This window comes from Penicillium cinerascens (assembly GCF_028974065.1).
Source record: "Penicillium cinerascens strain IBT 15544 chromosome Unknown contig_16_segment0_segment0, whole genome shotgun sequence".
NCBI lineage: Eukaryota > Fungi > Ascomycota > Eurotiomycetes > Eurotiales > Aspergillaceae > Penicillium > Penicillium cinerascens.
The window spans coordinates 1919263-1932111 of record NW_026695286.1 but is presented as its reverse complement, the minus strand read 5'-3'; the positions used below and the strand labels follow the sequence as shown (position 1 = coordinate 1932111).

Sequence of the window (12849 nt, the reverse complement as noted above, 5' to 3'; positions counted from 1 at the left end):
GAGAATATAAATAGGTACAGTGTGCTTGATTCGTTACAGTCATTAGAGAGTCACCTCTAAAAATATCATGCCGCGATTCCAATGCCGACCTTGGGAAAGTTCAGTTAACGATAATGAGTCCAGGTCCGGCGAGGGTCCATTTGGCCACGGTACTTGCGTCCCCAAAGGGTCCGTCACTTTTCGTAACAGCCGCAATCGTAAACCCATTCATCTCATTTTCCTCATACGGGAAGAGGGCCTCGGCCCGGACTTGACCACCATCCCGCGAGACAACTTGCAGAGGCTCGACAATCGGCAGATTCTGCTGGTTGATATAAGTCATCCACAACTGGTGACCAGTCTCATTGCCGGTATCCATAAATGAGAAAGTGAGCTTCTCGCTTCTCGGGCCCGGAGGTGTGATAACATTCAAAGTCTCAAAAGTGCGCAGTGGGATCTCGAAGATATTGGGACAAGTGCCGGGAACAGTGAAGGCCTGAATCGCAGTAAAGGCGAAGTTGAGGTCGCTGGTTGTCAGGAACGGTAGCTCGCTAGGGGCCTTGTCCTGCAGAACTCGGAACCATCCCTGTTGTTCTCCTTCTTGGCCGATGATGGAAGAGATCTCCCGCGCAAGATCCACGTCTCTGCCCAGCGCGAATCTTTCAACGGCGTCTTGTAAAGTGCCCAGGACGAGGTCAGTGAATGTTGAGGCGAGTGCGATGGCGGTATCGAAATCTTGGACAGGGAATTTGTATTGGCAAGGCTCAACAGGCTTCACGCCGAAGTGGCTCAGAGCGTCGTTGGCTCTGATCGCATGGAGTTCCTCTTGCTAGAGAACGAAGACCGAGTCAGTGACTTAAAAAAAAAAAACAAACCCAAAAACAAAAAACAAAAAGCAAAAAGACAAAAAAAACAACCATGATCCACAAAACTTACAGCGAGAATGACCTTCAACCAGGAGAGAGTTTTGGTGCGAACGTCCTCATCGGTGAACCGATAACCATCCACGTTCTCAGTGATATTTGAGATGAGCTCGTTGAAGAAAGCCACCTCGAAGAGTTCATTGAATGCGATCAACTTGAGGTTGATGATTCCCATGTTGCTGATCACAGGGGGTGGGGGGCCGTTGGGCAGGGTTCCGTGAGCATTTTGTTCGATTATCTTCAGTTCACTGGGACTTGGAGATGGAAGTCCGTCAGGCAGCCCCTGGGTTGCATCTGGAGCCTTTGCCGTCGGAGCAGCGATGAGAAGTGGGACCGCGCTCAAGAGAGCGATGGCAGATAAGAAGAAGCGCATGTTTGGAGTAGCCAATGTTGCAAGTGTTGTAGTAAAGTTGGTGTGTAAGGAGAGACACTGGTAGCAATGGAGTGTATTTAAGTACGGGAAGTGAGACAACGAAAGGTCTGAGACAATGAGTTGAAAGGGTCGAAGGATCGACACAGCCCCGGAAGCGCAGGCGTGAAGCTGTGCCTGGGAAGGCGCGACTCATTTTTGCGTGTTTTCCGAATCGGGAAAAAGGTAGTGGGGATTGCGATGGTTCGAGATGTGCTACATTAGGAATACGGGCTAAATTTAGTGCGACTTAGGCAAGGCTTAGCTGTTCGGAAAAGCGGTGCCTGGCCTAATCACTGGCTGCATGACGCTCGGACACGTGAAATAAGCAGCTCTTGACGTTGGTCCACAGCGCGGCAGTGCAACGGTTTACATTCAAGCCTCAATCTTCTAACGTAGAGGAGAATAAGAAGAGCCCAAACACTATGAAAGAATACGAGGGCTGGAGTCTCTTTTCGAGCCTGAGTAAGACATGTTATTTTAACTAGGGCTGCGGCTGCGGCTGTTGCTGTGGCTGCGGCTGTCGTGCCCGAGATGAAATAGGAAGATCACTTGATTGAAAACCACCATAGGCATCAGCACTAGAGTGATATACAAGCCGAAAAAGCCCTCCAGTAAGCCTTGAAAATTGGCAATCTACCTAGCCAGGCCTCGTGTTCTCCATGCGACTTTTCTCGTCGACAAGGATTTCCCTTTCCACTTTGTGCGGGTCCACGTGTGCAACGACGGCGCTGTCGCCGTCAAAGATCTTGACCAGTTCCTCGAGAGTCGGGCCTCTAGTTTCCATATAAAAGTAGTACACAAAGAGAAGCTCAATGAAAATCCAAATCTATTCGCAAGTACATTAGCGTACGGCACAAACAATATACCTTTGCAGGACATTGCTTACCGTGTAGATCAGCGATAGGTTCCAGTGATGAGGAAGCTTTTCCCATGCAATAGGGTTGGTACAACTAAGACGGTCAGTATGCAATTAGTCTAGTAGCCTGCAAATTGCTTACTTCCCAAGAACTAGGGAGGCCTGAACGGTCAAGTTCATGATCATAATGCCCTTGGCACGCAGCCTGTACGGGAGAATTTCGAGCGAATAGGCGACCAGGAGACCCGACCATGCGATCGCGTAAAAGGCGGAGAAAAGCCAGACAAATACGACCTGGGGATGGCTCGAGGTCTTCACCTCTTGGGTTCTCTCGTATACCGAGGAAGTTACGGTCCACGCTAAGAACATGAGGACCATTCCTACACGGAGTTCAGTGTGTGACAAGAGACACCCTACAAGATCGTAGCACTTACCAACAGTTGATATCAAGAAAAGAGGTCTTCTCCCGACGCGATCAACGAAGAAAGCACTGCTGACGCTGACAACCAGACTCAATAGGGTTTGTCCGCCATTAAGCTAATACCAATCAGTAAAGAGAGGAGTTCGTGGATAGGAAGCGACTGACCGGAATTTTCTTATTTTGCTCGGTAATACCCATACTGTTATAGATCAAGCTGGTGTAGTTGCTGAACAAAGCATTGCCACTGTACTGCGAGAAGATGCCCAATGAAACCAAAATCGCCAGTCGGTACCGATTACCCGGAGTTTTCATGAAGTCGAGGTAACTGCCGTTCTCCTGGTACTGCATTTCCATGCGGATAGTCTCTTTGATCTCGCGATACTCGAATTGGACGGTCGCGTTGTTCTCGTCGCCATTTCCGTGGTAGTAGGCGAGGGTGCTGAGAGCTTCGGCGTATCGCTCTTTTGACACGAGCCAACGGGGAGATTCTGGGACCCCTTGAGTACTGTTAGATAGGCACGATGGGCATAGTAGAGGATATTGAGAATTTACACCAGATGAGGGTGATCTGGATCACGGCCGGGAAAACCTGGAGAAGAGTCAAGCTCCTCCATGACCAGTCACTATGAATGTACAATGTGCCCCAGGCAATCCATGCAACAACTGGTCTCGTCAGAGCCGGATCGATGCACCATATCCGAACGACTCACCCAATGCACCCAAATACCACAGACAGTTGTAGATGGCGGTAACCTTGCCGCGGTGTTGAGGGTGGCAGATCTCGGTGAGGAGGACAGGAGAGGCCATCTGAGCCAGACTGTTGCCAAATCCAAGGAAGAGGCGACCGGCCACATACACTAGAGTGGGAACAAGTTTAGAATTTTCCTGTCGTTTGAAGTGGACAGTCATACTTCCGTAGTTCTTGCAGAATGCACCAAGGAACCCACCGAGGATCATAAGAGGGCACCCGATAATAATGGGAGTCTTGCGACCCCATCGATCAGCCATGAACGGGCTATTCGTATTGCATTAGCAAAGCACTCCTAATAGAACCCCTATCCACTTACACGAATGGAAAACTGACGAGACCGCCGATTTGGTAGATGGCATTCATTAAACCCAGCTTTGAGCCGGTCGGGGTTCCGAAATAGGTCTGCCAGGCGTCCATATTCTGGGAGGTATTGAGCATCATTCTGATTTCAGATATCAATATCGACAACTAGTCTTCTTGGCTTTGAATACTCACCCATCGTAACCGGTGGTCGCAGATGCGAGACAAAGGACGGATGCCCAGAAGTAGAGCCGTCGCAGTCCAGGTTCGCGCCACCATTTGACCTCCTCCAACTGGGGAGACTCATCTTGGGCAAATTTCACCTCCGACTTGAGAAACGCCGCTCCGACAGCAGGAGGCATATTGTTTGCGTGATGTACCCCAAGTTAGCCACAATCCCGAGTAAGAAGGTACTGCCTTGAGCGTATATAGACTAATGGTCAAGACCAAGGAATACTGGAAAGGAGACCAACCCGAGGGAGATAGCTAATTTTAAGCAGTTGCATTTGCCATCACAAATGCTTAGGAATGATATTAACCGGCTAAATACCTCGTGGCGTTCGAGACAGGGGTGGTTCTACCATAGCTTTTGGCTCGAGACCACAAAGGAATTTGAGGGTCTCCTGAGAGACACTAGGGAGTAGAATCTCTGTATCGTGGTTTTATACAGTGATTGTTGCATATATGCACTAGTTTAGCGTACTGTCAGCAGTCCAGCCTTGCCCCATGGGGTTGGGTTAGCGTGTACCAGATAAGCCCTGTGTCTGGAATTCCATGCCGCGGCCGGGGCCTGGCCTTTGGTCGTTTCCTCTGCTTAATAAATGGCAAGAAGGGAATTGCGCTATACTGCATGTGTCATGCGGTTTGCCCTCTGCCCGACGAGTCTAGTCCCTCGATGCCGTGACTATCAGTCCTCCCCCCAACGCTTCACTCTGACCGGTTGTGCGGGCCGCAACCTACAATACGATCAAGCTGGAGCCTTGCCGGATGAGTATTTCCCATTTTCTTCTTGGCTGAGAAAGTCAAACTTGTTCATAAATGATGAAAAGCTCGTGTTGGACGTTCTTGTGTGGTGGAATTTTGGGTTACTGGACTTGTCTGAAGACAAAGCATCCAATCTCTACCTAATCTCAGAGTCCGAGATGGATGGTCCGTTTCCAAATAAAAGACGCTCAGCCGTGGATTAACTTGTGTCAGATGAACGGCAAGAACCAAGACAAGTTGTGTTTTGCGGAAAGAGGGGGTGGGCCTTTCCTTCCCTGTGAATACGGTGATTTAGCCGGAATATCAACCTGGCGGCCTGGATGGTTCTCGCATCGTTTTCATTTTCATCAATCCTTGACCTTGGTTTACCTCGATCATTCTTCGATCATTCAGCACCTTATAGATCGTGAACCAGCGGGTGCTTTGTCACCTCAATCCGCGGGACGACATCAACCTGTGGATCTCGCATGTCGCCCTAGTTTACATATTCCCAATCCTCAGACAAGATGGCACACCAAGACTACAAGCTCACGCAGGAGCAGGTCGACCACTTCATGCGCCATGGATTCATCCGACTTACCGACTGCTTCTCCCGGGCAAAAGCTGCTGAGTGGACCGCCGACGTATGGACGCGACTCGGCTACTCGCCTACAGACAAGTCAACATGGGCTGCTGAACGCATTCACATGCCCGACCACAAGGAAGAGCCAGTTAGGACTTTTGCACCCAAAGCATGGGCCGCCATCTGTGGGCTTCTCGGCGGCGAGGACCGCCTGATGGCCCACTCGGCTACCTGGAACGACGCGTTCATCGTTAATCTCGGCACGGCTGAGTCGGAAGGAAAGGTACCCAAGCCGACCGAACTGGACGGGTGGCATGTTGACGGCGACTTTTTTATCCATTTCCTTGATTCGCCTGAGCAGGGGTTGCTCGTCATCCCCCTGTTTACCGACATCCAGGATCATGCGGGTGGCACCATGGTCTGCTCGGACGCGATCAAAGTGGTGGCTCAGTACCTGGTAAGTGAGCTTGGTATTTCAATTTGCGTGTTGTGTCTAACTCCGTTGATAGTATGATCATCCCGAGGGTGTATCGCCGTACATGGTTCCCCGAGGCAGTAACCTGGATCCCGACAAGCTTGACTTCTACGATTCTGTCGTACAAAACTGTCATGAGTTTCACGAGATGACGGGCAATGTGGGAGATGTGATCCTTCTCCATCCACTCATGGTACACTCGGCTTCGGTAAACAGTTTGAGAATTCCGCGCATCATCACGAACCCTCCTGTTTCACTGAACGAGCCTTTCAACCTTGATCGCAATGACCCAAGCCAGTACAGCATTGTCGAAAGGAAGACCCTCCACGATCTCGACAAAGATCGATTGAATGGGTGGAAGATCAAGGGTGGAAGAGAATCCGTGAAGCCTGACCGGCTGAAAACTCAAGAGGAAATGAAAGAGCAGGAACTGAACCGGCTCAAGACGCCCCCAAGCAAGCCTGAGCCTGGTAAGCTGGCGAGACGGCGCGATCAATGCTCTCTGATGTGAGACTTGGACCCTGAGGGTGTTCTTTTTTAGCCTAAATACCCTGCATTGTCTTACGGTGCTTTGTATTCTTATGTCTGAACGGGCCTTGAGTCCTTTGCCCTTTTCATTCGCTTCTGTTGTCTACCCACTGAAATGTCTAACTGTCTAACGGTCTGCGGTTGGGACAGCTGTTGGGACGGCCAAGAAAAAAAATCCATTCGCTTATATTTGATCATATCTTACTGCCTTTTCGTCCACAAATAGGCAGACGAAAGGCCACCTATAGCAGCGACGCCTGTGACTACCTCCCACACGACTGATAAGGCCAGTGCAGAAGCATCCTGAACCGCTTCTCTCTGGCCCTCCGCCATCCTCACCTGATCCATCAGGATCACATACCCTCTGGCGGTGTTGATGAGATCGTACCTCAGACCAATACTCTGAAGTTCATAGCCGAAGCGGTTCAGAAAAATGACCCCACCGACTGGAATGGCGAGCGCCATTCCCCATGAACGCATAAAGTTTGAGATGGTGGTCGGGTTGGTTGGCAAAGTAGTACCTTCGGCCTTGGGGATATTGTGAATGCGAATATTGTAGCTTGACAGCAAAAGGCCATGGGCCAGTCCAATCGAGAGGAATAAGAAGACCCATCCAACTGTGGGAGTCTTGCTATCGAGGAGAATGGAGCAACCTGACGCAAGAACCATGAGAAGCCAGCCCCCGGAAATTATCCACTTGGTACACTGCGACTCTCGCGCCAGGATAATGCCAACCAGTGCGGCTGGTACGATTGCGAGACCGGCGATGGCGAATAGAGAGAGGCCAGAGAGGGTAGTGCTGAAGTACTTGGTGGACATGAAATAAAAGGTGAAGAACTGTAGCTGGCAGTAGACCTGGAAAGAAGATTAGCGTATTTCTTTCTGGTCAATATCATCATCCAACTCACCACAAAGCCATGGAGGAAACAGCCCACGTATGTCATCACCGTAGCCCGAGTCTGAAACACGCGCAACCCAAACTGCGGATGCAAAGCCCAAGTTGACTCGTAAAACACCATTGCAATAATAATCGCCACCCCAACAACAATAGGCACCAGCGTCTGCCATTCACTCCATCGATATAAACTGCCACCCCAGTTCAAACCAACAAGAATAGTACCCGGACCCAGAAAAGCCATTGCGGCACCAGACCAGTCCAGAATCCGCAACTTTCGAAGCGGAATATTCTTCGATACTCGCAAATCAACAGCAAACGGAATAACAAGCAAACTCAACGCACAGAAAATAAAGTTAAAATAAAACGCCCATGTCCAATGCGCAAAATCAACAAACAGTCCACCAACGATCGGCCCAAGGGTCGTCCCGATCAGCCTCGTGAGTAAGATATAGCACGAATACCGCGAGTGGATAGACTCGGGTGCCGATTCCGCCATTATCACAAGACAGAGACTCATGGCACCCCCTCCACCGATACCTTGGATCAAGCGACCGACGATTAGTTCAGTCAGACTCATTGATCCGCTGCATATTCCCGTGCCGATAGTGGTGCACACGACGGCGACGATCCAGACGGGGCCGTGGCTGAAGACCTCGCACATCATTGTGAAGAAGAGTTGGCTTCCGGCGCTGAAGACGAGGTAGGCGGTGTTTACCCACAGGGTGCTGGCTAGTGGTTCGTCGAATATGTTTGCTAGTTCCTGTATAGAGTGTTAGGTTTTGCATCGGTGGGCTTGTGTTGATATGATCGGCAACATACAGGAAGGACGGGTATCAAAACAGCGGCGTCGAACGCATCCATCATCGCCAGGATGACAATACAGATGAAAACCAACCAGTCGCGCATACCGGGCCGCCATTGTTGCTCATCGGGAGATAAATCGCTCTCGAAAAGCTGGATGGTACTTTCTTGTGCTGGATTCGGGTCTCCATCATCGACGCTGTCGACGCTCGTTCGCGGATCGAGGGATGATTTCGGCTCGATGGCGAATGTGTCTGCGAGAACTGTTGAGCGTCCCATTTGCGGGTGTGAGCTTTATTGCTCGAACTTGTGAGGGTGTCGCGTGTATGTAGGTTATCGTTGAGTGTCTGTACAAACTCGTGCGGGCGTTAGGTTGGGTGTTGGCGGGAGATCATGAGCGAATGCCGGATATATGCCATTGGAGGTCTACATCCTATAGGGGTTTGGTAGGGCTTCGTCATTATTGTTCTCGGGAAGGGAGCGCGTGCGCCTTGAAGGAGTACGTGCTGAATTCCACAGGGCCAAGGGATGCCCGCTACAACAAGGGGGGCGGCCCACAACCTTGGAACAAGGGATTAGGGTACTACGAGGGCTGAATATTCCGAACCATTAGACTAGATTTAACCTTTGAGATTCCTTGGTTTTTAAATGTTGGATCTCTGGGGACCAAAGTTAAAAACACAGCGGAGTTGAGAGAGCTGAATAGCATCAAATTATGCCAACGACAACCCCACCACATCATTGCGCAAATGATTTACCTGGTAATGGCCCGGGGTCTCTCAATCTTGATTCAAGTGGCATCTGAAATTAAAGAGATAAAAGCCGACAGGGGCAGAGGGGCTTGATTTTGTAGGGTTGGTTGGAAGGAGCAACCTCGCCTTGGAATTATCCATCCTTCCCCAGATGCGACTTTGAAGATCACTGGAATGCTATGACGTATTTGATCCTTTTTTAGCCTTGCATTCAACTTTATTGACTGACATCTGTTTCGTCACGACCATTAAATCCTAATGGCCAGTGCTGTGATTTGACACTTGCGCATTGGCGTTGGGTGATTGCTTAGTTCGGGGGCGTGATCCATGTGGAGCTGTTCATCATTCAACGAAGTCCAGCTAGGGCATACACTCACGGACGTTAGCTTTCTGACTCTTAGTCGCAAGTCCAAAAGCTGCTCACTTCATTTTGAATTCCTGCAATTCCTCGGACCTAGGATGATCTGACATCCAGTTTCCCCAGAACCAAGTCCACAGCTACATTGCTTTTCAAACGACACAAGGCTGATATGGGGCCGTTTCTTTGATAAGTAGACTGCCATGTGGTATACAAGCTCGTCTTATCTCAGCTGACCCGTTATGGCAAGATGTGGCTATCCTAAATACTCTGGGAAGGGCATGTATTGGCCGAAACGATCACATTCGTCAACGGTAGACTCACTAATGACTGGTTGCAATTCGCAAGATGAAATTTCCAAGCCCACGTGGCACTAATTCCATGTTCGTCAGAAATGCTTATTCCTCTTATTTTTGGGGGCAAAAACATCATTAGCGTGACGTTCTGTGGAGCGCGAACGACTGTGTGGAGTAGAGATGGCATCGTTGCTCACTCTGCCTCCGAGCACCGGCAACGAAAATATTTGAGTACTATAAGTTATCCTTTCACATGATAAGTCCGCTTCACGTATGGAAGTCACCCACTCCCCGGAAGTTGTCCGCTGCAGTGTTTATGGCCCCCAACTTGGTGCCACTCCGCCGGCCCCCCGGGGCCACAGAGCGGCGTTTATCATGTGTTCTAGTGAAGGCTAATTCCTGGCGTCGTGTTAGGCATTATCGGTGTTTGAAACCATTTGGCAGGATGGTCATGGAGAGGCAAAAAGCACCGTGAATTATCTGGTAGGTCGTCAGGGGTTTTCTTATCCTGTAGGGATCTCGATTAATCATCAAGGTTTCGTCGGGCAATATGGGCTAAGCAAATCAGAGCAAGGATGAAACAGACCAAAGCTTGGGCTATAATTGGCGACTGTATTTGTGGAGTAAGTTTTTAGCGTCGAGACTGATACCTGTTTGGGTTCCTGAATGGAGGCTTAGCGGTCTTGGCGGCTTACTGTCAAGGTACTAAAGCGATCAAAATCTGCAGACTAAAAGAATCGACTTGAATTCTAGTTCCTCGAGGTATGATGCGAATATGCACACTGAGAAAAGAAGTCGGCGCAAACCAATAAAGTCTTGTCTTGAATGTAATCGCAGAAAGCAGAAAGTACTAACCTTTCTTCTTTGCCTCAAGAGAAGACAATGCTAACGCAATCTAAAGTGTAACCGGCAGAAACCATGCAATCATTGCATTGGCCGTGGGGTACAACTTCTCTGCGTCTATTCTGTGATCCATCCCCATGAACGCAGCCGCTATCCGAGAGAAGAAAGAAGGAGCTCCACAAAGGCTCTCAGTGAAAAAGAAACGTCAACAACCCTTTCCCCATACGAGTCCGACATTGATCAGATGGAGTTGGATGGATTTGATCCTCTAGAATACAAATCGCCTGGGTCAAGCAGTATCTCTCCGCATGCGCCTCCAGATTTGTTCGTGGCCCATCGGTCTCTCTTCTCGCCCGCCTACTGACAGAGATACAAAAGATACCATTCTCAACCTTTGAAAGTGATGAGTAGGAAAAACTCCTCACATTCTGGATCAAGGCCACGAGAACGGTGGCCCGACAGATCCGTGACCGACTTCCTTGTGGGAATGTTCCTTCAAGATATCAATCGAATTTATGAAACAATCTACCCTCCATCCTTCCAGCCCAGATACGCTTCGTGGTGGATAGCCCAGGAGAACATTGATTACGCAGGTGACACTATTCAGGACGAATACATTGACTTTAGGCTACTGGTTCTTCGAGTCTGTCTTCTCAGCATCCAATCCCTCTCGCATGCGAAGCTCCCAACTACAGGGATTTTGTCACGTCCCGAGGCTATGGAACAGTTGTATTCGTCTCTGGCGGACAAACTCGAAAAATTTCGGTCACCGGAGAAAATGCCTTCGATAGAGACCGTTCAACATAAGATTTTGCATGTGGGTTATCTCAAAAATTACGGGAAGATTAGGGAAAGCTGGTCTGTTCTAAACACGGCTGTCAAGGATGCGCATGAGATGGGGTTGTATCTTAAAGATCCGGGGATTCCTATCAGCGAGTTGGATATGGAACTACGAAGGCGAACCTTTTGGAACTTATACGTCTGGGATAGGTATGAACAAATTATCCAATGAGGATCTGGAAACATAGCTTACCCTTCAACGCAGGTTCATGTGCACATTCTTCGGTTACTGGCCCCTGATCCCAGAAGGATACTTCGACATAGAGCCTCCGTACGACAACCTCCAGGCTCTCACAACAAGCCCTTACGTTCTCACTCCGTTTACCGACCGAGTCTTTCATATCAAATTGGCCCGATATTTGACAGCGTTCATGAGCCCGCCATCTTGGAAACGCGACCAGCAAGACCCAGCAGTCGTGTCGATATTCGCACAGTGCTTCCATCAAGTCATCGTCGACCAATTACCTCCTCCATTTTCTCTCGAGAGTCCCGATAATTCCTGGGATGCTGTGGAATCTGCGCTTATTCTGAAGAGAGAGATTCTCAGTCTTTTCATCTACACCACCAGGGCGTCGCTATATAGATCTTTCATGGACCCTTGCAAGACCCTCCACCGGGTCCAGGGTGTACGATCAAAGCACGGACCTGATCTTCTCGCGCTTTCTCACCGCCGGGCTCTGATGGATACGACATGCAAGATGCTTTCATGTATTACCCGACTATACGCGTTCACAGGAAGCGAAGGATTATCTGCCGAGAGGTTGCTCTTGCTGCCAATTTGTCTCGTTGACACCTTGGCCAGTCTCGTTGTTTGTCTACTGTCCATCCAGGCAGATGAGAGGAGGCTTTCGATGGAAGGAATACAGACCATCACAGACTCGGACCTGCAACGTAGCTACCAAGCTTTCTTCGATGGTTTCGGTCTCCTCTATCGGCAGGCTCCACATTATAGCTTCGCCAAAAGAGGCGTCAGTGTTCTAGAGGGTCTACATGGGATCCTACGCGGCGGTCTGAATGGAACTGATCTGTTCGAGGATAGTCTTACTGGCACAGCTATGACGGGATCCTTCTCGAGTGGTCAAACGCACCCGACAGGATATTTCCAACTTGAACAGGCGCTCATGTCTTTACATGCCAATGGTGGTGGTAGTGGTGGTGAGATTCAGGGTTGCACCTCTTTGGCACTTCCCGAATGGTTGCCATCATTTCTGGAGTCGCCGACTCGAAGCTGGTTGTTCTATGGCCAGGCTATTTTGGGGGGTGTCTTGGCTTAAACCTTGGAACCCGGGCGTCTTCCTTTGAGATAAGGGAGAGAGTCGCAACTGTACATTATGGTGGATGGGCCATCGCAATTAGCGGATTTGATGATCATCGATGAAAATAGAACCAACCATGCGATGTGCCTCATGATCGGTAGATCATTATGATAACCCCAACTGTATGATAGTGCCGGCTAAATGCACGGTGGACGGAATGGCCCGCCAACCTGCCACACTCAGCTTGGGGGGCGATACAGGTGAGGCGGCCGTGTCGATCTCCTGCTCTTCTGGGGAAGCACGACAGTTGCCTTCCTTGGCTCTCATCACCCTGCTTGGTTAGCCCGGTATTCCTGGCATATAAACAAGACTTTTGAGGATTGAGGTTGATGAACCAAAACTTGCGGGTTTGTCTTCTTTTGCTTGAGGGCTACTGTTAACTATGTAGCTTGTTAGTCAGTTAGCAGTGTGTGTCTCGTGCCTGATTTCCGAGGCCAACAGTCCTAGGATCCTCGAAAATAGATGAGACAAAATCTGGATAGAGGAAACATTTCCTGTTTCTACCTGCATGTAATGTAGAGATGTACGGAGCACAAATGTACCTATGTACCTAG

General features: G+C 49.6%; 5 protein-coding genes across 5 annotated transcripts; 2 read left to right on the top strand and 3 right to left on the bottom strand.

Moving 5' to 3' along the window:
- Positions 1 to 100: 100 nt before the first annotated feature.
- On the bottom strand, positions 101 to 1275 carry N7498_000689 (putative sexual development protein (LsdA); the record flags this gene model as incomplete). Its single annotated transcript, XM_058447752.1, has 2 exons — positions 101 to 808; positions 916 to 1275. The coding sequence occupies 2 exons, from the start codon at positions 1273 to 1275 to the stop codon at positions 101 to 103; spliced, it is 1068 nt and encodes a 355-aa protein (XP_058313163.1).
- Positions 1276 to 1951: 676 nt separating this feature from the next.
- Positions 1952 to 4004, bottom strand: N7498_000688 (putative MFS hexose transporter; the record flags this gene model as incomplete). The annotated part of the gene is made up of 9 exons (XM_058447751.1): positions 1952 to 2140; positions 2201 to 2264; positions 2313 to 2550; positions 2605 to 2707; positions 2757 to 3088; positions 3144 to 3254; positions 3302 to 3606; positions 3659 to 3784; positions 3838 to 4004. The coding sequence occupies 9 exons, from the start codon at positions 4002 to 4004 to the stop codon at positions 1952 to 1954; spliced, it is 1635 nt and encodes a 544-aa protein (XP_058313162.1).
- Positions 4005 to 5132: 1128 nt separating this feature from the next.
- On the top strand, positions 5133 to 6174 carry N7498_000687 (uncharacterized protein; the record flags this gene model as incomplete). Its single annotated transcript, XM_058447750.1, has 2 exons — positions 5133 to 5645; positions 5698 to 6174. The coding sequence occupies 2 exons, from the start codon at positions 5133 to 5135 to the stop codon at positions 6172 to 6174; spliced, it is 990 nt and encodes a 329-aa protein (XP_058313161.1).
- A 218-nt stretch (positions 6175 to 6392) lies between these two features.
- N7498_000686 (uncharacterized protein) lies at positions 6393 to 8169 on the bottom strand (the record flags this gene model as incomplete). The annotated part of the gene is made up of 3 exons (XM_058447749.1): positions 6393 to 7046; positions 7100 to 7849; positions 7909 to 8169. The coding sequence occupies 3 exons, from the start codon at positions 8167 to 8169 to the stop codon at positions 6393 to 6395; spliced, it is 1665 nt and encodes a 554-aa protein (XP_058313160.1).
- A 2457-nt stretch (positions 8170 to 10626) lies between these two features.
- Positions 10627 to 12253, top strand: N7498_000685 (fungal specific transcription factor domain-containing protein; the record flags this gene model as incomplete). Its single annotated transcript, XM_058447748.1, has 2 exons — positions 10627 to 11129; positions 11185 to 12253. 2 exons carry the CDS (start codon positions 10627 to 10629, stop codon positions 12251 to 12253), a joined length of 1572 nt encoding a protein of 523 aa, XP_058313159.1.
- Positions 12254 to 12849: the final 596 nt, after the last annotated feature.